Source organism: Xenopus laevis, chromosome 8L, assembly GCF_017654675.1.
Source record: "Xenopus laevis strain J_2021 chromosome 8L, Xenopus_laevis_v10.1, whole genome shotgun sequence".
NCBI classification, from domain to species: domain Eukaryota; kingdom Metazoa; phylum Chordata; class Amphibia; order Anura; family Pipidae; genus Xenopus; species Xenopus laevis.
This window is the reverse complement of record NC_054385.1, coordinates 28,560,885-28,588,508: the sequence shown is the minus strand read 5'-3', so window position 1 is coordinate 28,588,508 and position 27,624 is coordinate 28,560,885. Positions and strand designations below refer to the sequence as shown.

The following is a 27,624-nucleotide window of genomic DNA, read 5'->3' as shown; positions in this document are numbered from 1 at the left end:
CAGAGGCGATTACATTTATAATACCCCCCAGAATACATAGCAGTATGGCACAGACGCAGAAATGATACCCACTGAACAGTTATTTTTATGTACAACAGCCTCAGCACATTTATAAATGTAAATACACATTACATTTTCACAGATATTGGCAGACAACAAGGAAAGAGTTAAGGCTATTGCTTAGCAAGCTTTTTAGAAGTATTCAGGCAGACACACACAATGGACCACTGCGACCAAGTTTGAATAAAAAGGTAGGAATCTATTCACAGGAAAAATATACAAATAGCCTTACACTTTTCAGGCCTGAGGAGAGCATGTAATCATAAGCCTATGAAATGCATGAAATGTATAAAGCTATTTGTATTTTGTCCCTTATAATACAGTTTTTCTTTTTAATTGCAATTCTTTTACATGGAGGTCCATTATGAGTGCCTGCCTGAATATGATTCTCCTCACACTGGCTTTAAGTGCTTCCAGATAATGCTTACTTCTTGTACTATGCTCTGTCTGGGAGATTATATAAATTGTAGGGTTGGTGATAATAATACTCAGAGGCACCATGCCCTTTACTGTATACTGCAAATTTACTATCGACAGGTCACAGGTGCTGCGAGCAAGGGAAACAAGCAATTTCAATAACAGGATGTAGATATTTGACCATGCCCTGTTATGCCCCAAATCTCAATTATGGAGACTCCCAAAAAACTTTTGTAGTTGTCAGGGTTGCCAGGTTGGCGTTTTCCCAGCCAAATTGGGCTACTAATTTAAAGCCCAGGCTGGTTTTGAAAGTACAAACTAGCCAAGGTACAGATTTGGGCTACTTTTTGGGCCTTTGGTTGGTTTGTACTTTGGAAACCAGCCAAAGATTTTTCTTGCCCTAATCATGTGTCAAGCCTAAATCACAATGCATGTTGGGTAATGTAGTTTTTGTTTAACAATTTCCCGACTGCCAAGTTTAATGTAAGACTACAATACCCGGCATGCAATGGGCCTGACATATGTAGAGGTCGGGAGTTAGTGGATTTTGGGCTCTGTACCCCAGTCTCCCTCCCTCTGAAGCATTCTCACATTTTACAGTGACTCAATTTCAGACAATTTTGGGGCAAAAATCTGCTGGCCACCGAAATGTCTAGAGGGTGACCTGTTTTACCAATATTTAATGAAATCATATATGAACTAGGGCCTTGTGGGGCCCCTATACCTCCAGAGCCCTCCCCTGTAGTTACGTCCCCTGGTGACTGACCCATTTTGCTTCATGGAAAAATTAGCAAATCTTCAAATATATTCATTTATTTTTTTAGACTTTTTTTTCCCTTGGTAGAGAGCAGGAAGTCCATAAAGGCGGGAACAGTACTGTGCGCGTGAAAGGCAAAATGATGTCGCCAGTGGAAAGCGTGGCCGCAGCGCTTCTGCACGCAGACTGTAAATGGATTTAGAGAGCAATAATCCCTTCCGCTTCAAAAGGCCTAGATCTTTCCACCTCAGTTCTATTGGTTGGCAGAGTTGAGGTGAGCGGTCGAGGGACGTGCCCTGCACATGCGCACATCTAGATACGAACAGCGGCGAGACAGTGGCCGCTCACACGTATTAATACTACTCCCAAGGGGAGGAGTGCGAGGCTGCTAGAGTACCGTGGCCCGTTCCGTATTACAGGAACCAATGAGAGTGTGCGGGTGTGGCCTGAGGAGAGACCGCTGTTAGACATTGCAGCAGCCGGTTGCTGGGAATCATTTCCCCATTCCTTCCCTGTATCTGAAGGAGCGGCACCTGCTGGCTGTGACATATCCACCCAGTCACTCTTTCCCGCGCTTTCATTGAAGGCCCCGGGTGACTAAAATGCAGGGGTGGCCCTTAAGGACTAGGGGCCCGAACTGCGAGGTCCTTAGTTACGCCACTGCCCCCCCACTGTAACCAAGGAAATTTACAGCTGAATGATTGTACAGCCAACATGCAACGTTATTTGCTTTATAGTTGTGTTTTTAAACCGAGTATCTATGAAGCGACGCAGCGAGCGTCACACAAAATAGTTTCACAGATAACACCACGTGTACTGAGCAACTATATTAGGAAGAGACGCCGCTCCAGTTGAAACACAACGCGCATAGTTCACATTCCACACGCTCGTGTCCAGCTTATTATGCACTGAGCTATTGCAGCGTCACTTGTTTTTGTCAGAAGCATGCAGCCAATGATCGTCGACTTTCTCTATTAGAGGGGGCGTGGCCTGAGTTACCCGGAAGTCTCATGTTTGTGTTGGGCTGCGTTGCTTGTTGTCGCTTGGGGCTTTTAGACTGGTCTTTACTGCTCCTGTGCTCCATCTTCGGTACCAGCATGAAGGAGCCGTCCGTCTCTCCGGGGCCGACCCCAGTCCCCGTTTTTCTCACCAAGCTCTGGGTTCTAGTGGAGGACTCGGCTAATTGCGATGTGATCGCTTGGAACACGGTAATGTGCATTTTTAAGCCTCCTGCCTTTAAGTCCCAAGTCAGTGACGCGTGTCTTGTCTCTTGTTAAACTATATCTCCCTCACCTCCTGTCGCTTTCATTATCAGTGATGGTCCCTCGTGGCAGCTGTAGTCCAGGTTGGAGAGCCACAGACTGGAGACCCCAATGTAGTCTGCTGGGTAAATCGTATTTCTTACCTGCTATTTTGTGAGATTTCTCTGGGGCTGTCGCTTTTATGGCTGTATTTAGTCTTTATAAACACTTAAAACACTGTCTGTTTATCTGGGTCACTGACCACTGAAACCTCAAACCTCATGTTCTATGATGCTACAGTATTACTTTTAATTGCTTGTCTTTCTATACAGGTCCTCTCTGGTTGCTAGGGTGTGGGCCAAGCAACCAGATCAATAGTGAAATTAAAAAAAAACCTTTAGGCAAACACCTTAACAATTCTAGCATACTTTTTTCAACAAAACCAGTTTGAGCTTTCTTTTTAAAGAAGGTATCCTTTTAAGCTGGTGTGTTGCATGTTAGTTTAGTATTTCCCATTCTATAACATACTAAAAGGTGATTTAAAGGTAAACCATCCTTTTAATTGCCCACCGCTGCACTACCCATTCCCCCTCACATACACTACACCACTGCCTCTCTACTCTGCTCACCACATTTAGTGGTAATGAGTAATTTGGTGACCTTGTCCTGCTTAGCAACTTTGTTGTGGTAACATAGAGTTAAGGGGTTTCCCTTTTGCACTGCACAAACCTAGATGGTAATCTTGTTTAATGTGCTGAACTGATGGCTGCTGTACAGACTGTCTTATACAGCAACCCAGGTGATTGACCTGAGTTGAATTCTCAGTTACTGGAACTATTGCTCCTGTTATGTAAAATTATTTTCTATTGTCAGCTAATCATTTTCTCTCTGCTTCCTGCTTCACATGCTGTTTTCTTCAGACCTCTCGGGACCCCTACTGTACTGTGCACACCTCTGTCCTTAAGTCTGGATCTCTATGCTCTACTAAAAATTATTTAAACTTTTAAAGCAACCTAATAGAATTGTGTTGAATCCAATAGGAATTAGTTTTGTATTACAAGTACAAGGTACTGTTTTATTATTACTACTAAGGAAATAAGCTTTACCAATTTGAATTATCTGATTGAAATGGAGTTTATGGGAGATACCCTTTCTTTAATTTGGAGCTTTCTGGGTGACAGATCCCAAAACTGTATTAGCGCAGGCTGAGAAACAGCTCTTCCACTGGTAATCACACATTTGTGGCATTAACCAATACACATGTAAATATTGACTCAGACCCACTAATCAAAAAGACCAATAATATTTACATGTTTAACCTGGTCACATCACTCCCACGTCTTAGGCATCCAATTTATGCTTTGTGTATAGCAAACCTGGGCTTTAACATGTAGATGGAATATGAACCTTGGCAGAGCGTAATGTCAATCGCCATATTTATCAAGTGGTGTTGTCACAAATCACTATTTTTCAGCACAAGAAAGATACAAATCATTATATGTTGCCATTATGTATGTTATAGATTTTATTTTCTGTCTTTTCCAGCTAAAATTTGTTGTTTGGGGATATTGAGTATAGCAACCAAAAACCTGTTGCTATGCAGATCCGCCATAGTGGGGCAGGGACTAACATGGTCTGGAAAATGATATTAGTGCAGAGGGGGGCATTTTGCAGGTCGTGAGTATAATTAGGGATTGACGGGGTGCAAGGAACATGTATTTTCATGCTCCATGTTAATTGTTGGTGGGGCCCTCCACAACACAGGGCTCAGGTGAGAGGACCATGTTTCTTAGTATTATGGAGCCACATGATTATTGATGTCAGCCCTTTTGCTGTGTGAAGCATAATAACAATGTCTTCTGGATTAATTTATCCAAGACATGTTTTCAAAATTGTGTATATCTGTTATGTTCTTTTACAGAATGGACAGACCTTCAGCATACTGGATGAGCAACGGTTTACCAAAGAGATCCTTCCCAGATACTTCAAGCACAGCAATTTGTCCAGCTTCATTCGGCAGCTTAATATGTGTAAGTACTTAATGGACTTAAATTTGCCCCTTAATACTATAGGTATATTTTCAGTGGGTGTCAGGGATTTGATTGTACAGGTATGAAACCTGTTATCCAGAATGTTTGGAACCTGGCATTTTCAAAGACAAAGACTTTCTGTAATTTGAAACTCCATACCATGTCTACTAAAAAAATCAGTTAAAAATTAAAGGAGAACTATTGCGAAAATGAAAATTTAATACAAGCTTCACCATACTGAAATCAGAAACTTTCTATATACAACCAATTAAAAATTCTGTACCGTTTCTGAAATAATCAAATTTATCTTCACCATTCCTCTCTCAGCATCCGTTTCTCCTTGTTCTGTCGTCATTCAGGAGTTGGGTGTACTTGATGGTAACTAAGCTGCATGAATCTGTATTGATGGCAAAACAATCCTATTTAGTTTATTTCATGTTTAAATGATTATTAGAAAACGTAAGGTATGGCGATTCAAATAGCGGAAACATTTCTTATCTGGAATACCACAGGTCCCAAACATGGTTATATATTTAAAAGCTTGCAATCTGTGTTACCAGTTAGCAAAGTACCGAGACTACATCTATATATTCATCTATACATTCTATATACAGTGCAGCAAGAGATTTATTTATCTGTTGAAGTTAAAGGCCTAAAGATATTCTCATTCCATACGATATTCAGTGGCTGTATGGCAGGAGACGAGCCAACCAATATTGGCAAAAGACTTGGATATCAGTCAGCCACTTATCAGCCAGGTCAGAAAATTTTGATGCGCCTGAACATTGGCCAGTGTTCACTGCTGAATTGTCAGATACAGGTAGAATTCTATTGTTTCTACCTGTTTATCTATACCTAAATATCTATATTGAAAATGAGTGATCTTTCCTTAGTTTATGACCACCATTATATTGCCTATGCCAGGCTCTGGCCACCTTGTACTGCACCTTATATTACAGTGTACAGTGCAAATGGGCATAATAGGTTAGCTCCTTTCCATTGACAATTAGTAGTAACAGGCACTGGAAAAAAGGGTTACATTGAAACCCTAAGAACTCCCATGTGTCTGATGCTAAGGGTTGGTAATTTCGATTCTACTAATAGAAAGGGTCCCAGGAATGAAAATAAAAATGTCTTGACCATGCCATGGTCTCAAGGAGGCATTTTCCATGGACATTTACTGGAAATACATGAAACACATTTTGCATCAAGTGCAGAAGATTCCCTATTACATATGACAACTATTTTCTCTCCTCTCCTCCTAATTTCATTCCATCCTTATTAACATCTTTTTCTTCCTCCTTTATCTCCTTTTTTTCCTTTGACCACATTTCAGCATTACACTTCCATAATTAGTTCCTCTGAGTATGTAGAGAGACTGAAACAGACTGAATTTATAGTCTGACTCTGAGTATTATATTCTATACAGATGGCTTCCGCAAGGTGATGAGTTTGGAGAACGGTCTTGTAAAATCTGAGAGCGCCATTGAGTTCCAGCATCCTTTCTTTAAAAAAGGGAGACCGGAGTTATTGGAACACATCAAGCGTAAGGTATTGTCAGCTTATGGTATTCATTTCAGAGTACTATCTGTAATTATGTTATTCTTATAAACAGTAGTTATTATACTTGTACACTGAACAGCATTCAGTTTAAGACAGGAGTTGACTTAAAGGGGCCCTGTCACTCTAAGAAATGATTCCAAATCTTTTTTTATGATGTTGATCAAACCAAATTTACTTTACACAAACTTTATTTACGCTATACAAATTATTTAACTATATCAGTCTTGGAATTCACAGCAAGCAGGCAGTCACCATTTTGTTGACACTCTCTTATTGAGGCAAGCTTTGCATCTACCCTAAATCTTTTTTATTTTTCAGACTGGGGGAACTGATGGCCATGCACAGGCTAAACAATTATGGAGGGAGGGGGCATGTGAGAGTGCAGTAACATTTAGAAAGTGCAAATAATTGCCTGCCCTGATTATATGCCTACGGCATAGAGGCGGGGCAGATAATATATGATTGACTGCTAAGATTTTTAAATAACTTTATAATGGGTTTGGTTGCTTTATTTAAAAAAAATTGGACTCATGTTTAATTTGAAAAGGTTGTTTATTATACACATTTTTTATGTCTGGGTGACAGGTCCCCTCTGAGTCTAAGTGTTTTCTAAATAGATTTGAGAGGAGCTGCGGTTTCTCTCACTTCCTCTTCTGCAAATGCAACTTCACCAGCTAACAAAAATGACTGCAGTTTACCAGGCCTTTTAGATGGCAACTTTTTTCTCTGTCATGTCTTATATGGGGATTGCATCGCTATGTAATAGAGTGAAATAACTTCAATAAAGTGATTTATATGTAAAGGCATCGAAGTTACTCTGCATTATCACGGAAATTTGGTCAGTTAATAAGAATAGAGAAAACAGTTCAAATCCTGTATTTCTATGTATATATAAACATGTGATGGTTAAATCATATAGTAGTCCTTAACAAGACAGGTTACAGCCAACTGCACATAGAGCATTTTGGTCATCTAAGAAAGAGCATTAATGATCAAAACTGTCAGCAGCAGCATTTCCTATTGGTTTCAGTGTCATAATGCAAATGCCTCTTCTGACAGCAGTCCTGAGCAATTAGTTCATTGTAGTATGTAATTGAGCAACACATTTCCTATTGATTAGAATGGTATGTGACTGGAAGTGGGAAATGTTTTAAATGTTTTGGGCTGCTTAATATTTAAGGGTTGCCAATGGAACTTAACATTTCTACATTAATGTAAATTATGGGCTCTTCAGGGATGCTTACAATGAGTTGCACACTGCCAATATTGATTTTATAATCTATTAAACTGTAAGCAATTTGACACTATGCTATTTGCTAAACTGGCATGCTGCTGTGCCTTGCAGTTTTATTTATGGCATATGCTAGCATGTTCCTATACACTGCTATTTATGACTACACTAGTGTTTCTTAGTTAAAATGTTTGTGTAGCTGCTAGTAAAACCACAGCCAGACTGGCCCGATTATAGGCCTCCTTTTTTTATATGTCACCAATAGATTTTACTTACTCCTTTTGGCAGATATTAAACACCTTTCCCTTGAACCCTGGTGGCTATTTGGTATGGATAAAGATAAAGTGAACGAATATATAAATTCTATTTCTAGCTTGGCTATTCTATTATCACTTGCCAATGACATGATGTAGAGGAACTGTTGTACTGTATCTTTTTAAATAACAGTTATTTAATTGTCAAATGCTCCACTTTTAAAACCATATTGTAAAGTGAAACCTTTTTAATATAAGGATCAAAGAAGGTTTCTATTGTAACTGGAATTGTAACCACAGCAATCATGTAAAACATATATTTTGTTATTATTTGATATTAGGGGATGGACTCCACAATATATATGTGGGGTTCAGGTGCACCTTCAGCTTTTACTGTAAAGTAAAATTTATAGCAATCAGATATTTGGTTTCGTTATTCTAACACTACACCAGTCAAAGCTGACTGCAGATTGGTTGTTGACTTGCTGATCCAGAACATATATTGCCACTGTTACTGTGAAGTTTGGCTTCTTATAAATATAAATACTTAAAAGGCAAGTATAGGTTATACTATTTCTTGGAGGTGTTTTGTTCAAGTCGTACCACTTCTTGTATGTTTTGCCACATGGTCAGTTTTGTAGAAAGTAACAGAACCATGCTGCTATTTCTGTATTTTATACTTCGATTTGTCAAAACCTGACACCCAAGTGCCAGCAGTCCCTGACATTTAAATTTCTGTGTCCTGTGCCTCTTTTTTTTTTTTTTTTATAGTTATAATAAAATGAATGTTACAGTTGAAAAAGACACCTGATGTTTCAACACTCATCATTTTCTTTTCTGCTAGGTGAACTCGGTAAAAACAGAAGATGCTCATCTGTCCCAGGACAATTTGCAGAAGGTTATTAATGAATTAAAAGTGCTTCAAGATGGACAATCCAACATGGATTTCAAGTTGGATACAATGAGGAGGTTTGTGTGTGACGCTGGGTTATCTAGATGGAATGTTTACAACAACCATTTGTGACACTAGTGTACACAAACATTAATGGAACTAACTTAATAATTTACAGTTACAATAATATTAGATGAATAAGACTGGTGACAACTGACTTTTTTTTTTCCAGGGAAAATTAAATTCTTTGGAAGGAGGTTTCTTCTCTGAGAAGGAAGCACAGCCAACAGCAGAAACTTCTTGCAAAGGTGAATCTTCGTTGAAGGAGAGGGGTTTGGAGGATGCAAGCTGAGGAATGATGGCTGCTGATATAAAGTAACCGTAGTCAGCCAGCTCTGCAAAGTAGTCCGACAGATCAGCAGGAGAACAGGGGGCTAGCTTTAGGGAACGGTTCCAAACAATTAAAAATCCTTTAAAGTCTGCATATTTATTAATTGATGTATATGGCAAAGTTGCTTAAAATTATGTTCACTTTTCAAAAAGCGTAAGTTATATTTGTGTGGAGTTCCCTTTTAAAGTTTTGTTACCATTTACACCCTTTTTCTTACCCCCCCCATTTACAGGCCATTAACAATTGAAGCTTCACAGTCCTCTTCCCCTAAATACAGTCACAATATGCTGCAGCTTACAGAAGGAGGAGTTAGTGAGGTGAGTACGTTGTTGAGTTTATGACCCATTGCATGTCTGAGCTGCTCTAGTTCTCCAGGCCAACCCACAACAGATATCGGATAGTAGAACATCCATACCACTCTTAAAGCTGAAAGTCTGCAGTTCAACTGCATCTGCGTTGTTTCATTTAAAATTCATTGTGGTAATGTACGGAACCAAAATTAGAAAAAAGTTGTCTCTTATGCCTTGCTGTTTTGTCTCTAATTCAAGATTGCTGTGCTTTAAATAGTCTGAGCCAAGCAACACAAACAGCAAATGGGTGAATCAAAGATTTATAAGCTTTTCTGCAGATGGCTTTTGCAAAATAAGGGCATTACCAGCTAGGTGTTTGTCTTGAGTTTTTAGTATGCACTATTGTTTTCTTGTGTGGAAATGTATTAAACTGCAGTATTGTTATCCATTGGGTGACCTGACTCAATTGTGTTAAATGTCAAGGAATCATATTGTTTCATATAGGGCTAAAAAAGAAGATTAGAAAATCACCAGCCACTAAATGCAACAACCAGTGTATTATGAGGATTAGTCACTATATTAGTCTGGGACCCAACCTTCCAAATAACTAGTTCTGATGGGAGAGGTTCAGACTGGCCACAGATCTAGTCATTTCTAATTCAATTGAACACTCAGATCTTCGTTCTGGAAAAATTAAAACTCACTTTATTGCTGTTCTCTTTTTCAAGAACTATATGTAAGACCCTTTTGCTTACTATATGTTTTTGTATCCTCAGTGATACACAGCAGGTGATTCTAATGGATGAGACTGATGTGAATCTTCAGCTGGAGGTGGAAGAATCTCATTACCCAAGCAGCTCTATCCTGGCACAGGACCAGGTTGTGATCCCAAATGCTTCCTTGCCAGTGACAGATCAGTCCATAATTCCCAGCAATTCATTTATAGTAGAAAATTCCTTTAATCCTAATAGCTCTACTGCTGATGAGGAGTGGGCTCTTGATTTGGTACAAGACAGCGCTCCTGAGGACCCTGATAGTGTCATTGATTTGATTCTTAAATGAAAATGCCTCTGCAAGCAACATTAACATACTTGACAGGCGAGGAAGTGTTTCTGTGCTGTAAACATAATGATTGATAATCTGTATTTAATACATTTGCTCATAAAATATGATCATATAATGTTTTAATTACAAAATTGTGGTACCAATGAAACCAGGATATCCAATTCCAAGGTCCATACCCAGTGTTTGTTTCATTTATCTTACCTTTTTGGTCGGAGTCCGTAAATCTGACTGCTGTTTTGGGACATCATTGAGAGAGGTGTTTGATATTTTGGCATCTGCCTGGTTAAGGAAATGGAAAATTGTAAGGTTAGCTTCAGTACAGTATACCCAAGGCAGTTGACAAGGGTCTGTTGTACATTCTCTCTTTTGTGAGCATTCTGTCATTGCAGGGATTGAATAGTGACAGAAATGTAAAAAGGAAGAAGAATGTCCCCATATCCCATTATATGTGACTAACTTCCTTTTTTAGAGAGGAGATCCAAGACTTCTTGAACTGCATTGATGCCAGCCTAGAGGATCTTCAGACCATCCTGTGCAAAAGGAAATTTGATGTAGACTCTGTTTCAGCATTGCTATTATAAACCTGTTTCTAACAATCTTTTCCAATAATGCCTTTTCCAGTCATTTTATTTATCACATCCTCCTAATCTTTCTTATCTCATTCCTAAGGCTTCCTGTCTGCATTAGTACATGACTGATGGGGGGTGTTTTCATTTGCAGCTAATTCGAGGCAGTTATAATTTATCTGCAAAAGAATGGCCTGACAGAATTGACTAGCTCTCTAAATGGTCTGTTCTGTTTGGGCATGTGGATATAATCTAAGCCGGCATTGAGAAGTTTCTCATAAATAACTATTTGAGGGGCACAAATCTTATATGCAAGCACCTTAAAGACATTTATTTTCTCTATTTCTGTAATTTTTTTTATTTATTTAACAAATATTGCCATTCAGGTTTCAGTTGGGCTGCACTGAACACTTTTAGATACAATGATTTTAGTACAGGTATGGGACCTATTATTCAGAATGCTCAGGCCCTGGGGTTTTCTCCATACTTTAAGTCTGCTAGAAAATCATTTTAAACATTACATATACCCAGTAGGCTGTGCATCCAATAAGGATTAATTATATCTTAGTTGGGATCCAGTACAAGGTATTGTTTTATTATTACAAAGAAAAAATGATTTAATTTTTAATATTGGAGACAACTTTCCCGTAATTCAGAGCTTTCTGGATAACTGGTTTCCAGATAACAGATCCCATATTTGTACTTAAGCATTTATAAGTAGGGGTCTAATGTCATTTATTCCCCTCTACATCCATGCATGTTGGAATTGCCACATGTAGAAGACTTTACATGTGTGAGTCATTGCCCATAGGGTAAAAACCATTTCTCATATAAAACAGGACTGTTTCTAAGAAGCCTTGTTAAATAATTGTAATCTAGTGATTGGGCTGTGTTTATGTAGGTCTTTCCAGCTGACGCGAGAACACCCATTCCGATTAGAAGAAAACAGGTTCCGCCTAAATATTCGAAAGGGGTTTTTTACAGTGAGAGCAGTGAAGATGCAGAATTCTCTCCCTGAATCAGTCGTACAGGTTGATACATTAGATAGCTTTAAAGGGGTGGTTCACCTTTAAGTTAACTTTTAGTATGTTATAGAAGGACCAATTCTAAGCAACTTTTCAACTGGTCTTCAATATATATTTTTTATAGTTTTATAATAATTTACCTTTTTCTTCTGAATCTTTCCAGCTTTCAAATGGGCTGACTCAACATAAAAACAAATGCTCTGTTAGGCTACAATTGTATTGTTATTGCTACTTTTTATTATTCATCTTACTAGCGAGGTCCCCTCCTGGTCATATTCCAGTCTCTTATTCAAATCATTGAATGGTTGCTAGGGTAATTTGTCCCCTAGCAACCATATTGCTTAAAATATAAATTGAAAAGCTGCTGAATAAAAAGCTAAATAGATCAAAAACCTTAAATAACACCAAATGACAATCAATTGCAAATTGTCTCAGAATATCACTTTCTACATCATACCAAAAGTTATCTCAAAGGTGAACAACCAATTTAAGAAGGGGTTGGATGGCTTTTTAGCAAGAGAGGGAATACAGGGTTATGGAAGATAGCTCATTGTACAAGTTGATCCAGAGACTAGTCTGACATTTTGGAGGCTTGATAAAAGACCGATGGCGGTCTGAAACGTTGCCAAGTGTATCGGGGTCTGAGCCCATGTCTCAATAAAGGCATTTTAAGCAAAGAAATCCTTGAATGGTGCTGTCAATATTTGAAAATTGTGAGTGAGCTAGTCTGACATTTTGGAGTCAGAAAGGAATTTATTCCCCTCTGAAGCTTCAGATGGGTTTTTTTTTGCCTTCCTTTGGATCAACTAGCAATTAGGCCGGTTAAAAAAATAATTAAACAGTTAAACTTAATGGACGTGTCTTTTTTTCAACCTAACTTACTGCGTTACTATGTATCCCTTATCTGGAAACCTGTTATCTAGAAAGCCCTTAATTACAGAAAGGTCATCACCTAAAATATAATTAATCCTTATTGGTGGAAAGATAATCCTATTGGGTTTATTGAATGTTTAAACAACTTTTAGCAGATTTAGGGTCAGGCCACACGAGCAGATTCCCCAGCGACAAATTTCCTCTTCTTTGGGGCGACAATTTCCCTGAACTGCCTTCCCCCTGCCCTCCGCCGGCTAAAATGAAAATCACCTATGGCAATGCACACGCGGCACTTCGTTTTCCTCGTGTGGCGACTTCGGAAAATGAAGCGCTGTGTGTGCATTGCCGCAGGCGATTTTCATTTTAGCCAGCTGAGTTTTTTTTTATAGTAGTTTTTTTATATGGAAAATAGGCTTCTCAATGGCAGTTTGCTAAATTTTGCAAAAGCCTTTCTCTGCAACAATCTACTCTGTTGTTCAACACGAGTGCAATGACTATGGCTCCCTCTGACCATAATCCCAAAAAATCTGTTTTTTATTTCTTGAGGTGAACAGGACAAATGGGGCTATAGAAGCAAAGAGGTCAAATGGGGAAATTGAAGCAAAGCAGGAGTCCATGATACAGGGCATTATTTGTGCACTTGCAATCCATAACTATCTGCTATGCAAGGGCCAAACATGGAGTAGGTTAAGTTTCCCTGTTTGGCCTGTTGAGCTCAAGAAACAAAATCATAATCTTTTTTTTTTTTTTTTTCCGATTAAAAACCATTGGCAGAAAGTATGTTCAGCATGAGCACTATTCATTGACCTGCTGAAAATGAGGTTGAAAAATATTCTTTATTGAAGAGATTTACTATATTACATTACAAGTCTGTACTGTTCTAAAAGTGTAGTTTTTAAAGCAGTGCAAAGTATGTATTACATCATTACTTTGAAAATCTTGTTGATGCAAATTGTCCAAGCAGATTTATTGCTTTATAATACACAAAAGCCATGAAGATCTTGTAAATGATATCCTTATAAACAGTGAGTTCTGATGTCATCCGTTATAAACGGTGAGTTCTGATGTCATTTCTGTCACATGACTCACCGAAACTTGTGTATTATAATAAATAAAGTACCCCCAGTTGCAAAACCATGACCTGTATAAAAATACCACTGTTCGCATTTGTACTAACATTTTGTAGGGTCGTCCATTAATTCTTCCCATTCCAGTTGAATTCCCACTAACAGTGGAAATGTAAAACCTACCGTCTGGCACTTGGTAATTTGAGTTCCAGCACAGGTATGGGACCTGTTTTCCAGAATACTCAGGACTTGGGGTTTTCCGGATAATGGATTTTTCCGTAATTTGGTTCTTCATACCTTAAATCTACTATAAAATCAATTAAACACTAAATAAACTCAATAGGCTGGTTTTGCTTCCAACAAGGATTAATTGAATACTGCAATGTATTTTTTTATTATAGTAGTTGTTTTATTATTGCAGAGATAAAGGAAATTGTTTTTAAAAATCTGGATTACTTGTATAAAATGGAATCTATGGGAGACATCCTTTCTGTAAATCGGAGTTTTCTGGATAACGGATTCCTGTATAACAGGTCCCATACCTGTATTGTAGGTTCTATCTATGGCAGGTAAAGAGCTACTGCATATAGAATGGATCAAGTTATGAAACTACTTTTAAGTTCAGCATAATTTTTAATTGATATACCAAACATTTCTAATCTAAAACAGTGCCCCCTATCCTATGGGTCCAACAAGAACAGGCAAAAGTATAAAAACTTTTTACAGTAGTTGTAGTATGTATTCATGGTCCCTTAATATGGGTACATCTACAAAATATGGAGGCACCAGCATGTAGTTACAGCTGTGAGGTTTTGGGTAGGATGTATGTATCAGCTCTGCACATAGATCTATGAATCGTCCCATTAGCAGAACATAAACACGTCCTGTACAGTTTTTCTGGTGGCACAACTGGACCGTCATATTCATGTCCTGGATACTTAATGATCTCTTCTAATCCACGTGCCATTGTTAAGAACCACATATGCGCTAGCATGGTAACTTCAATCCTATTCAAGTATGGGATCCCCTATCTGGTAACCCATTATCCAAGAAGCTCTGAATTTTGGAATGGTTGTCTCCCATAGACTCCATTTTATCCAAATAATTAAAATGATTTCCTTTTTCTCTGTAATAATAAAACAGTACAGGTATCAGATCCATTATCTTGAAACCTGTTATCCAGAAAGCTCAGAATTACGGGAAGGCTGGCTCCCATAGACCCTATTTTATCCAAATAATTGACATTTTTAAAAAAATATTTCCTTTTTCGCTGTAATAATAAAACAGTACCTTGTACTTGATCCCAACTAAGATATAATTCATCCTTATTGGAAGCAAAACCAGCCTATTGGGTTTATTCAATGTCTTACGGTATGAAGATCCAAATTACGGAAAAATCTTCTAAATTAACTGCTTGCCTTAATCACTATACTGTTAACTAGGAGACTTAAAAACCAAATGAGACTTATTAATGAACCAAGAGTAAAGTGCAATTCTCAGCATCCCTTGTACCTATTTGGGCCTGCCCATTCTGGAACCCTGGTGGACTGTGCAGGAGTATTTTATGGCATTTTCCTATTAAGCCAGTGGAGGCTTCTTGAGTCTGGTTTGGTGAATAGTCTTGAAAAGTATTCACTTCAGCCGTTGTCTCCTCTGTTTCCACCTTCCACCTCATTATGGAAATCTGTAAATAATCCAATGATTATCATTACTATTTATGTATGGGATCGATAAAAAAAGCCTGCCCTGACCCCATCTTCTTTGTGTTCTGGATGTTGCTGCTTGTTAACTATGAGCTGCTACTTATGAGCTTGTCCATGTATGCAGACCATGCTATACATACTTGTGTACAGATACTTTTCCCTCTGGCAGTGCTGGGCATAAAGCTGAGGGTGCTCAATGCAAGCCCCTCCGACACGTGTGCAACTTATGCACCAAACCAAGTGAGTTTGCACCAAACCTATCAGTGAGACAGCAGCACATTAGATGTGGGGAGATTCAGTATGCCAGACTTACAGAAGAGCCACACTAGGGAATGGTAGGCAGAAGAGTCATCATTCCAGCCCTGTCTCTTGTCTTATGCTTAAGGCACAAAGCCATCATTGTCATTGCTTGAACCAGTTGGAATCACAGGACTCTGCTAATGAGGTTTGTATATGCTTTGATCACAATTTGCCATGTTCTGCCTGATTGGGGGTGAATCCTCTGATAACTTGCCTTCAAAATTTCATATGCTCTAAAGCAGTGATCCCCAACCAATGGCTCATGAACAGCATATTACTCGCCAACCCCATAGCTGTTGCTCTCAAAGCAGGTGCTTATTTTTCAATTTCAGACTTGGAGATAAGCTTTAGTTGTATAAAATCCATGTGTATTACCAAACAGAGCCTCCTGTAGGCTGCCAATCCAAATAGGGCTACCAATAGCCAATTATAGTCCATATTTGGCACCACCAGGGACTTTTTGCATGCTTGTGTTGCTCTCTAGCCTTTTTTATTTTATGTGGCTCATGGGTAAACCAGTTTGTTGATCTGTGCTCGAAATCATACAGACGTTTATACTGCCTAGATTCTTTCAAATTCCTGACCTTTCTTCAGAATGCTTATCACCTCATTTTAATCAAAATCTCATAGCATTTCAGCTACTTTTTCTGCCTCTCATAAAAACAAAGATGGTTCTCAGAGGGATTTTCACTCATTGGATTTCAAAAAAAATCAAACATTATTTGAATTATAAACAGAAGCCATTTCTAACAGCAATATACACCCAGCATTAATAATCATAACGATAATAATAATGAATTAAGGTCATAGGACACAGCTATATTGTCTGCAGCAATTACATTACTATTACTCATCAGTGAACCCTTGTCTACTTATTACTCAAGGAAAGTCACCAGCATAGTGCAACAATGGGCAGGGGGGATATTACTCCAAGTGGAACACCAGTGTAAATAAATATTGAACCGTTGGCAAACTGCAAACCAAACTTACAACGTGGAATTCATTCACATCAAGGCCTTTTCAACTTTGGACCTCCATAATTATTTTAATATCCCCAAATAGAATGAACTGATCTTTTTCTTTGCATTAAAACACATGAATGAAAAATATGTACATACTTAAAATATTTCCATACACATTCACAATGCACAAGGGCTTCATTATCTCTTCTGAGATAACCCTGCTACTTTCACTGACAGGAGAGTTATTTTATGTTTTCAATTATATCATGTAACAGGTGGTAAAATGTATCATTTGTAGCAGAAGGTGTGGATTAATTGTAAATCTGGGTAATTAAAAGAAATTAAAATAGAGATTCGCATGAGGGTGTTTGCTATTTATGTGCTGTGAAGACAGAATGCTTGAGAGGCCAGTCCTGAGTATATCATATATGCAAAAGGCACTTTTAATTTTGAAGTGAGGGCAAATGTTGTGGTTGATGATGAGCCACTATTCCCAAATGAGGCCCCTATTTCTTGCATAGATACCCTCTATACATGTTTTGAATATAACACGGCACAGCACCCCTACCTAAAAACCATCCAATAGATGTCCTTCTTTATCCTGGAGATAGGGCAATGGCTTAGAGTTATCAGTGATCCCAAATTGATGACAGATCAATGTATAATGTTGTACAAGTACACAATTTCCCAGTTATATGTATAATGAGTAAAGAAGGCTGCATCAAACAGCAAACTATATGAAAGTGTGTTGAGAGACCATCACAGATACTGACTCAAAACGCTTTTCCTTGGCATGGCCACTTGGAAGGTTTAAAACTGTCAACAGATCAATGAACTTATACAAGACTGGTTAATAGTCCAGGAAGTATCAAGCTTCATGGTAAGTTTGGTTGAAAAAGCTCAACTCAACCCTTGAGAGGACCCTTTCTTTTTAAAAGAATGGTGCGCAGAAAATAGCATCTAATATCTTTCAGAAGCAGAAGATTGTCTTTGTGTAATTGTGCAATTGCAACCATTGCCTTTTGGTATTGCCCTTATAATTCTATCTCAGTCTGCACTACTGAATGAAAAATGTGCAAAAGTAGCTGCACGGGGTCTGCAAGATGTGTTTGAACTCTCTACACTCGGCACCTAAGGGCCTAACTAAATAAAGGATATTAATAAAAAAGTCTGTGCACTAGCACATATATGAACTAAATCACTGTTATCACTGGTATTGACAGGAGGCATTTTTAAGAACCTTGCAAGCACATGTTTGTTTCAATTACTATGCTAGGATGTCTCAATTAATATTAATGGCAGCAGAAGGACACAGCCCAAATAGATTTCTGCCAAAGGTCCTGCCTTCACCTGCCATTTTGGGTATACTATTATGGCAGAATAAATGGGGTGGTGGTTGGGTAATAACTAATAAATTAGCAAACGCATGGGGAACATGGAGAAGATTCACTGACAAGTGGCCAGTGCAGTGATTCCCAACCAGTGTCAAGTGAGGAACATGTTGCTCACCAGTGGATGTTGCTCCCAGTGACCTCAGAGCAGGTGCTTGTTTTTCAATTTCAGGCTTAAAGGCAAGTTTTGGTTGTATAAAAACAAGATATACTGCCAAACAGAGCTTCCTGTAGGCTGCCAGCCCACATAGGGGCACCTACGAGCTTTTTTTCATGCTTGTGTTGCTCCTCTGCTCTTTTTATATTTGAATGTTGCTGTGAGGAAAGTACCTGGTGGTCTAGTGTGGGTGCAACAGGGATGGTCCATGAATGAATTTCATGGATTATTGCCATTACATTCAAATATTTAAAGAGCCCACACTCAGTAACTTGTTGCCCAACATAGGTCTATTCCAATAGTTCCTGGGTGCGATCTCTAGTGTTTCTGTCCTTTCTTGACCCCTCAGCCTGTGCTTTGACTATTGTGTTGGATCCTGTCTTGAAAATGTGATATTGATAAACTGACTCGGCCTGTGACCTCGACTAAGCTCCTGCCTCCTGATATTTTACTGTGTTTCCTGTTTGGTACTGACTCAGCCTGTCCTTTAACCACGCTCCTATTCTCCATTCCCTTTGCACATACGGTTCCCTTGCCTGCCCAGAACTCTCTCCTTGGTCCTTTCACATTAAGGGGTATAGTTATCAAAGAGTGAAGTTAATAGTGAAGTTCCACCACTAGAGTGAAATTCCGCCACTCTCCATTCATTTCTATGGGATTTTTATAGGCGTATTTATCAAAGGGTGAACTTTCACCCATTGATAAATACGCCTTTCAAAATCCCATAGAAATGAATTGAGAGTGGCGGAATTTCACTCTAGTGGTGGAACTTCACTCTTTGATAAATTTACCCCTATGAACTGGTGGCTGGTAGTGGAGGGCTCCTCCTAAAGTGAAAGGAGAGGGGATTCCATAAAAAATATAATATTACCTGATACACAAAGTCTGCATTGTTTTTTTAAATCAACGCTTTATTTGCCATGTTTTTACTACATTACAAATATGATTTCAAAGATTTTAGGAATGAATACAATTCAGTCAACAATAAATTGTTACAATTAATAAACAGAGACAAATGAGAAAACAAAGAGAAATAAATTAGAATTAACATACAAGTTGAGGTAAATTAACACTAGCCATTGTTCCTGTCAATGGGAGCAGCATTTATGAAATGAAGGAGAAAATGAATGACACCTGCTAAGTGCAGAATAGTGACCAAAGTGCCAAAAAATGGCACAATTCACCATGTTTTTGTACTTTTCCCCTTGCCCTGCACTTTCTACACATTTTTACCCCCAGTGCTCTGGCACTTGCATCTGGGTTGCAGTAAATGATCCCTTGCATGTTTTACAAGTCTATATTCCCTCTGATCTATGAGCATATAGAGGTTTTCCAAACTGTTTTATAGAAAATGGTAGGAATGGTCACCTTAAGGATGACTTATGCCAATAAGGGTAATCTAGCCATCCCTTTTCACCACACAGCAGAAGGTAATTACTCATCAGAAATGTATTATAGCACTGGCATAATGGAACTTTTGTCTTAGCACCATAGATTATATCTATATATGTTATATGCCATATATAAACAGGGAAAACTCTAGTAAATAGAACACAGAACTACAGACATGTACATGTAGAATTACGACTATCCTTATGAGCTGGACAGTAACATTTCCACATAAAAATCCAAGTAAACCGACAAATCCAATGGGACCAATTGGATTTTTCCAGCAATACACAATAGGGAACAGAGAAAAAAATGGGTTACTTTCAAATGTCCTTAACCTGCTAATTGGTTCCAAAATTCATTTGTATATCATTTTGTATAAAAGCTAATTTTAAAATAAGTCACTGTCATTATGTAAACACATATAACTTGCTGTAAACATGGGTAGTGTTCTACCATAAAACAATTTACATTATACAGCACAAAGATAAATAAATATGAATTTAAGAAAAACAGTTAAATAAATGAACATTCCAAGTAGTTCCAGTTTCCTGAGACCTGCCAGCAGGGCTCCAATACATATCATTAGGTTCCAAGACATCTATTATTGTGCTTCTACAAAACCCTCGGAGTGTTCTTGGCTCTCTCAAATAGTTGCATAATCTTAGTGGTTGGCACACAGCCCTCACGCAGGATTTTAATGATGCCTAAAAAAGAAAAACAGGGTCCATTATGATCACCTCTATGAAGCAAGCAGCTACATCTTGAAATATTCCGTCAAGGTACAGAAGAGCTGCATATGGTTAGAAAGAATAATTTTTGCCCCAACCAAGCTTCAGGAGGTGCTTTGGAATATTTAAATTTGGAAAGACTGACTGAGATCTGATAGGATTTCAGGATGGAATCTCTATCCGTGAAATACTCACCTTCATTTATTTTGGTGCAATTTACAACTGTGGATCCCACAAGCTCATTGGAGTATCCATCACATAGAACTGCATCCAGCTTATCACTCAGTCGGCTAAGGAAAAATACAGAGATTGCACATAAATTGACAGTTCCTCTAGGCAAAAAAAGTCAGAATTGAGCATTTGCGACTTGGCAGTCCTTCTCAGAAATGTTTTCTATTATTAGGGTATTCAATAGACCACAAAAATGCATTATAAGTACACAAATGAAATGAGGGCTGCTTGGTTGTTAAATCTTTGGTACCCATGTTTTATAACTTTAACATGGTCGTTGCTACATAATTGTACATATGTTGCCAATATTTGTAATAGTGCAGGTATGGGCTCCGTTATCCGGAAACCCGTTATCCAGAACACTCCAAATTACGGGATGGCCATCTCCCATAGACTCCATTTCAATTAAATAATTCACATTTTTAAAACTGATTTCTTTTTTCTCTGTAATAAAGAAACAGTATCTTGAACTTGATCCAAACAAAGGTATCGTTATTAATTGTAAGCAGACTTAGGGGGCCCATTTATTAAGCCTCAAATTTATCTTATCAAGGTTTTTAAGGGGAAATTTGAATTTTCCGTAGATAAATTTTATTTTTAGAGATTTATTATATCCCAAAGTTGCTAAAAATACTTCATCTAAAATCTGTCAAGGTCATGTTGAAGTCAATGGCAGATGTCCCTACAGTTGTTTCTAGACAAGTTGAGTTTTTGGAACGTCAATCGTACAATATGAATTGATGCTCGATTTTGTTGCAACATTTTGTCACTCTGACTTTGTCGAGAAAAATTATTGAAAAATGAGTTCAATTTCATGGGAGGGAGTTTGGTCAACTTTGTTTTAAAAAAGAGATTGAATCGAGTTTAGTTTTAGTAAATAACCCCCTTAATGTACGGAGTTCAAAATTATGGAAAGATCACTTATCAGGAAAACCCCAGCTCCCGACTCCCGAGCATTCTGGATAATAGGTCCAATACCTGATGTAGCTACATTTTGACCTCACTTACGTTATCACCATATCATGATGGGTGCTATCACTTTCTCCACTTGGATTGGCCGACGTGATAGCTAAAGGCCCAGTCATGTCTGTGAGATGAGCGGTGACTGTGTGGTCTGGGACCCTTATCATGATGGAGTCATTAGTTCCGACTGTTTCATAGGCAGGACCGACACCTGGAACACAATTGAAGAATAATCAGTAAAAGTCCTGTGGCTGTTGAAGTGATGTCCGCTATTAGAAATATATTGATTCCCAATTGCCAAATGAGATATATTAGGGAGATTGCCTACAGAGGTGAAAAGGGAAGACTTACAATTCATCAGAATAAATCCCAGATGTTCATTTGCCAATAAAATTTCCTAAAAATAAATTACTACTGACTGTGTTTATTAATTATTTAGCAAATCAATTTGTGTTTTTCAATTGGCCTGTTCTTGTTTTTATTGCTTTGATGGACACAATGTTTGATGGTATATGTTGGGTTTAAAATTCACAAACTCAGTTGATTTTTTGTGAAAGTGACCATGTTCAACAGAAGAAAAAAAAAGAAATATTCACATACCTAATTTTTTAAGCCATTCTCCTTTCTGTACTATGCAGCTTATGCCTCCAGGGTATACAAGATCCATGAAGTTCCACAGCAAGGGGCTGAACGGGGGATTGATGACCCTCAGCTGGTCAAGGTTGGAAATGCAGATACAGATAGGCTTTTCCGATGGACGTTCCTATAAAGGAAGCCAACATATATAGAATATTTAGCTTTATACTTCTCCCGGAGAGTGTATGCAGTCATGCAGATGTTTCCTGCACCTTTTATAGTCATGTTAAATTCTGCATTTCAGTATCACCCTGTATAACCTGTATAACCCATTCTTCTCTAATCCCACGATCATTGCTTGTTACCCCTCCACTGACTATTCTTACAACTATTCTGTAACTCAACCAAAGGAATACTTTCATTATTTATTGATTCTACAACCTAGCTATGGTCTGTTAAAGTCACTTTTAACAGGTCACACATTAAAGGGTTTGTTCACCTTTCAGTTAATGTTTAATATGGGGTATTGAGTGATTTCGGAGCCAATTTTCAATTGGTTTTCATAATTTATTATTTATAGTTTTTGAGTGATTACGATTTTTATTCAGCAGCTCTCTAGTTTGCAGTTTCGGAAAACTGGTTGCTAGGGTCCACATTACTCTAGCAAACATGCATTGATTTGAATAAGAGACTGGAATATAAATAGGAGAAGGCCTGCATAGAAGGATGAGTAATAAAAAGTAGCAATAACAATACATTTGAAGCCTTACAGAGTGTTTGTTTTTTAGATGGGGTCAGTGACCCCCCATTCAAAATCGAAAAGAGTCAGAAAAAGAAGTGAAATTATTAGAAAAAGTAAAGAAAAAAAATAAAGTCCAGTTGAAAAGTTGTGTAGAATTGGCCATTCTATAAAATACTAAAACTTAACTTAGGTTGAATCACCCATTTAATATGAGTTAGATAATATGTTCTGATACAGTTAGAGCACACTCTGGCTAGCATGATGCTTAGGGACAGCATTTCTTTCAGTATGAGAATTGGTGAGAATTATACTCCAGGAGCTTCCTCCAGCTCATCCATCCCTATAAATATTTTGTTGCGTGTAGACAAAATCACTTACAGTTCATGATGGCTACTTACCTTGATGGAGTAAATCCTGTTGATAGCTTCTGGGTGCTTGCAGGAAGCTGCCAGGGCATAGACAGTGTCAGTGGGAATTCCACACACTCCTCCATTATCAAGCATATTAGCAATTGTCCTCAAACTGCTTGTACGGTGGGACTGTGGTAAGATACAAGAGCTTACAACTTCCTTCATTTTGTGGCTCTTGCTTCTACAAAACACAATACATAAAATCAATATTATCAATCAATACAAATACAAACTACAACATAACAAAAATAATCAGTTCATTAATTCTTCATATCATTTCTGAGAAGCAGCAGTTGTATGAGTTCTTCTTATGGTCCTCTAAATTGTTTATAAACAGTAAATACATCTTCCCAACAAAGGAATATGGGCATAAAACGTTTTTAACTACAGAGCTAATTAATACAATGCTGATCTGTAGTTAGTTTGATAGTTTTAATCGCCCATTGCTATCTCCTAGTGCTTGAAATGATTTATTATATGGTAAATGATTCTGACAATTCCCCCTGCCACAATAAACCCTGCATTTGCTTGTTGTATAATAAATATTTTTCATATATACTGTTCTACAACAATGAATGCCCCATGAATAAAGAATGAAATTGATAGCTAAAGCTTTCATTATACCGGGTATAAGGATATAACCACATTCTATAGATTATCACTTTAACTAGTTAGAATGCTGTTGATGCAGAAATGGTAGGTAAGTTTGATCTGTTGCCATTCAAGGAACATTTGTGTATTATTCTCTTCATTTTCTTTGTAATAAAATATAAAACAAACCATTTTGAGTTAGAGTTCTAAACACAATAAAAGTACATGGATAGTATATAATAATACAGTGAAATGACATTGTAACATATAAGAAAGATATCCAGGAGATCTTGCAGATACATTTTCATTTCTAAAGAGGATTAGTTCCTACTCTCTGCTGTTTCTGACTTACCAGCAGTGATGCTCCAGTCGGGTGCTGCAAGTTTCTCAGTATCCCCAGTGTAGAAGTCAGTGCCTTGTGAGTGTCAGTGGCAGGTTATATTCTCTCTAGGGACTGGGAGGAGCCATACCTGCTTACCTAATTAACTGCTGGTATTTCCATTTTACCTGCATTTCCTTCTCTGATCAGTATCAGTCAAGGTTCTCATTAAATGAATTCATTTCCCTCTCTCATATGTACTCCCTGCAGGGCATTACATTATATGGTGTCTGCTTGGGACATTCTGCTAATTATTATTTCGATTTTTATTGCTATAAAGGAGCTGACAATATAATACATTCTCTTAAAAATGTTTGTTTTTGTTTTTTTAGTACAGGCATAGAACCTAATACCTAGAATGCTCTGGACCTGGGCTTTCTGTAATTTGGATCTTCATACAATAAGTCTGGTTGGAGAACGAAACCCCGTACCAAAAAATCCCCCTTAACTGTCTGTCATTGCCCCCCTTTCCCCTCTCACTCCCCACACTGTGAATCAGTCAAAAAAAGAATATGAAGCAGTAGAAGATGATGCCATGGAGCTCCGCTGCGCTGCTCTGCATTTTAGGGTCAGATTTTTGTTAAGGTTTTTTTTTTGTTTTTTTTACTAATGCAATGCCCAGCAGTTAAAGGGGGCTTTTTTGGTACAGGGGTCAGTTCTCCTTTAAACATTAAATAAACCCAATAGGATTGTTTTGTTCTAATAAGGATTAATTATACAGGTATGGGATCTGTTATCTGTAAACCTGTTATCCAGAGAGATCCATAGAATATGGATAATGGGTTTCCGGATAAGGGATCCCATACCCATCTTATAATGGTTTGTCCCCTTACCCCCACAAACACATATATACCACATGCTGTAATTCAGTCAGGTTTGGCACCACAGAAAGGGACAGAACTTTTAAAATCCCCCCCCATTTAAAGTCAATAGGAATTGCTGCCATGCTCCTGGTGCTGTAAAATGACTGGGGGGCCAATCACTTAAAAGTGCAGCGGCACATGATTTATGGCATTATAGATGTGTTATATGAAAGGACTGGGAGTTTGGTGGGGCATTTATCTTGATTGGGGGAAATGTGAGCATTTTGTCCCCCTCCACAAAGCTGCATGAAGTCAAGCAAAATAACTTTAAAAGTCACCTAATTTCCATTAACCCTCTGCTGAACCCCTACTGTTTGTTAAAAGAAAGGCAAATAACTGAACCCAAATCTGTCCAGTTTTTAATTCAAAGAGCTAGTTTGAAGAATTCTAAATAACAGATCCCACATCTGTATTTGCAGTGAGAGAAACTCTCTGCCTGAAACAAATTAAAAATCAGTTGTCCTTTTAGCAAATGAAAGAAGGTGATTGTTTTGTAGGAGACAAGGTTAGCTAAGTTGCTCCCAGGACTGGTTCTGTCACTATTTGTAATCACATGGGAAATTCCTGTCACTGAAGTAAACTGAAAATTGTTTCCATTAGATCAGTAAAAACAAAACAGGAAATATCCTAGGAAACTGGTGAAACTTGATGGATGCAACGTTTGAGAAATGACATCATACTAAGAACCATTGTGTTGGTTTTTTGTGTTTCTACAGCTCGGTTTCCCCTTCAGTGTAATGGCACAGGGGGCTCTTGTGGGTACTTTACACTTTTGTTTTTTAAAGCCTCTGAAACTGCTCCCTCTTAGACTTGCATTGTATTCACCAACAAGTGTTCATATCAGGGCTTGGCAGCTGTTAATGCCTATATTCTTAATTTTACATGTCATTTCATTTTCTTTCTTTCCTTAACCTCAGCTTATTTTAATATTTATTATTACTGTAGAAATTAATATATATTTTTTTTACTTTGCTTACCATTTCACTGGGAGGTAATGGGGAATTAGAGGCTGAATTTAGTGGGTGGGTGGCTTTTATAACCATAACTAGTATGATACCCATGCTTGCCATTATTTTAACTAAGCATGTGCCCCTATGAGGTATATATATAGGGAATAATGCTCCACTATTGTAAAATATAAGCTATTATAAGTTACTAAGGAGTTCTGTGACACAAAAAAGCATGAAGCTGGACATATACTGTACTTATTTACTAAAGTAAATATAAACATTCACAATATATTTAATATAAGTATGCTTAGAGTGCTAATCTTAGCACTTTTTTAGTTTTTTATGATATTAGCAACTTTTTCCCTGCTACTACAATGAATTTCAAACAGCAGCACCATCTGCTGGTACGTTGCAATATAAACGACATACTCTCTTAGTAGGGCACTCTGAACTATTATGCACACATTTGTGCTGAGGTCGTTTACATGTCTTTTAAGAATAAAGCATAAGCATAATACATATAATTAAATTGCAATATCAGTCATATAGTATTAATAGATGTATCCCAATTTGGAAAATTTATACAGGTATGGGACCTATTATCCAGAACGTGGTTTTCCAGAAATTAGTATTTTCCTTAATTTTGTTCTCTATGCTTTAAAATAATTTAAACATTAAACCCAACAGGTTTGTTTTGCCATCAGTGTGGATTCATGTAGCTTAGTTACCGTCAAGTACAAGGTACTCTTTATTATGCAGAGAAGTAGGACAGTTAAAAAAAAAAAAAGTACAAATTTGGAGCTTTCTGGATAATGGGTTTCTGGATAAGTGATCTTATATACCTGTACAATGCACACAGGGACTTTTTGCAAGCACAACGCTTTAACTCCCATTACCGCTGTCAGTTCAGCTAATGAAGACAATGCCGGGCAGGGTTTCCTAATTAGTAAGAATAATTAGCAATGTATTTCCCAAGTAGTTTATAATTATTATATTATTAAATGCTACAAATTTGCACACATTATTGGTTGTGATCTGATCTCTGTTATCGAGAGATAACTAGTTTGTTATCGAGATCAATCTTAGTTTGCCATCTGCTGGAAACTGAGGAAAACAGCATTTAGTTATATTTACAAAAAATATACAGGTATGCGACCTGTTATCCAGAATACTTGGGATCTGGGCTTTTCTGGGGTAACAAATCTTTCTATATCTTTAGTCTGTTAAAAAAATGTAAACTGATTAAATCCAAATAGGATTGGTTTTACCCTAATAAGCATTAGTTACTTTATGTCTTAGTTGGGTTTCAAGTACAAGCTAATGTCTTTTTAATATAGTGAGAAAGGAAATTATTTTTATAAATTTTGATTAAAATGGAGGCTATTGGAGATGACCTTCCTGTAAGTAGGAGCTTTCTGGATAATGGGGTTTCCAGATAATGGATCCTATACCATGTATATACTCTGATTTTATATGTATTGTTAACAAATATTATTTTAATATATTAAAAAAGTTATGTTATGGTAACAGTCTAGCCACTTTATTCCTTCACTTTGCTCAAGTG

General features: G+C 37.7%; 2 protein-coding genes across 2 annotated transcripts; one reads left to right on the top strand and one right to left on the bottom strand.

Annotated features, from left to right (window-relative positions):
• Positions 1-2,226: 2,226 nt before the first annotated feature.
• On the top strand, positions 2,227-9,987 carry LOC121396931 (heat shock factor protein 3-like). The gene is made up of 7 exons (XM_041572591.1): positions 2,227-2,442; positions 4,397-4,505; positions 5,935-6,056; positions 8,398-8,522; positions 8,678-8,753; positions 9,069-9,153; positions 9,903-9,987. The coding sequence occupies exons 1-5, from the start codon at positions 2,245-2,247 to the stop codon at positions 8,685-8,687; spliced, it is 564 nt and encodes a 187-aa protein (XP_041428525.1). The 5' UTR covers positions 2,227-2,244; the 3' UTR covers positions 8,688-8,753; positions 9,069-9,153; positions 9,903-9,987.
• Positions 9,988-19,125: 9,138 nt separating this feature from the next.
• On the bottom strand, positions 19,126-24,247 carry LOC121396929 (threonylcarbamoyl-AMP synthase-like). The gene is made up of 6 exons (XM_041572590.1): positions 24,221-24,247; positions 23,266-23,458; positions 22,150-22,312; positions 21,595-21,760; positions 20,551-20,645; positions 19,126-20,331 (listed from the first exon to the last, which is right to left on the bottom strand). Exons 2-6 carry the CDS (start codon positions 23,440-23,442, stop codon positions 20,240-20,242), a joined length of 693 nt encoding a protein of 230 aa, XP_041428524.1. The 5' UTR covers positions 23,443-23,458; positions 24,221-24,247; the 3' UTR covers positions 19,126-20,239.
• Positions 24,248-27,624: the final 3,377 nt, after the last annotated feature.

Excerpts from the sequence above, each read along its gene's own strand:
- LOC121396929 (XM_041572590.1), bottom strand. The coding sequence starts at position 23,442 with ATGAAGGAAGTTGTAAGCTCTTGTATCTTACCACAGTCCCACCGTACA. Across the intron at positions 22,313-23,265 it reads ACAGGATTTACTCCATCAAG|GAACGTCCATCGGAAAAGCC; the intron begins GTAAGTAGCCAT and ends CTTCCTTTATAG. Across the intron at positions 21,761-22,149 it reads AGAATGGCTTAAAAAATTAG|GTGTCGGTCCTGCCTATGAA; the intron begins GTATGTGAATAT and ends ATTGTGTTCCAG.
- LOC121396931 (XM_041572591.1), top strand. The coding sequence starts at position 2,245 with ATGTTTGTGTTGGGCTGCGTTGCTTGTTGTCGCTTGGGGCTTTTAGAC. Across the intron at positions 4,506-5,934 it reads CATTCGGCAGCTTAATATGT|ATGGCTTCCGCAAGGTGATG; the intron begins GTAAGTACTTAA and ends TATTCTATACAG. Across the intron at positions 6,057-8,397 it reads TGGAACACATCAAGCGTAAG|GTGAACTCGGTAAAAACAGA; the intron begins GTATTGTCAGCT and ends CTTTTCTGCTAG.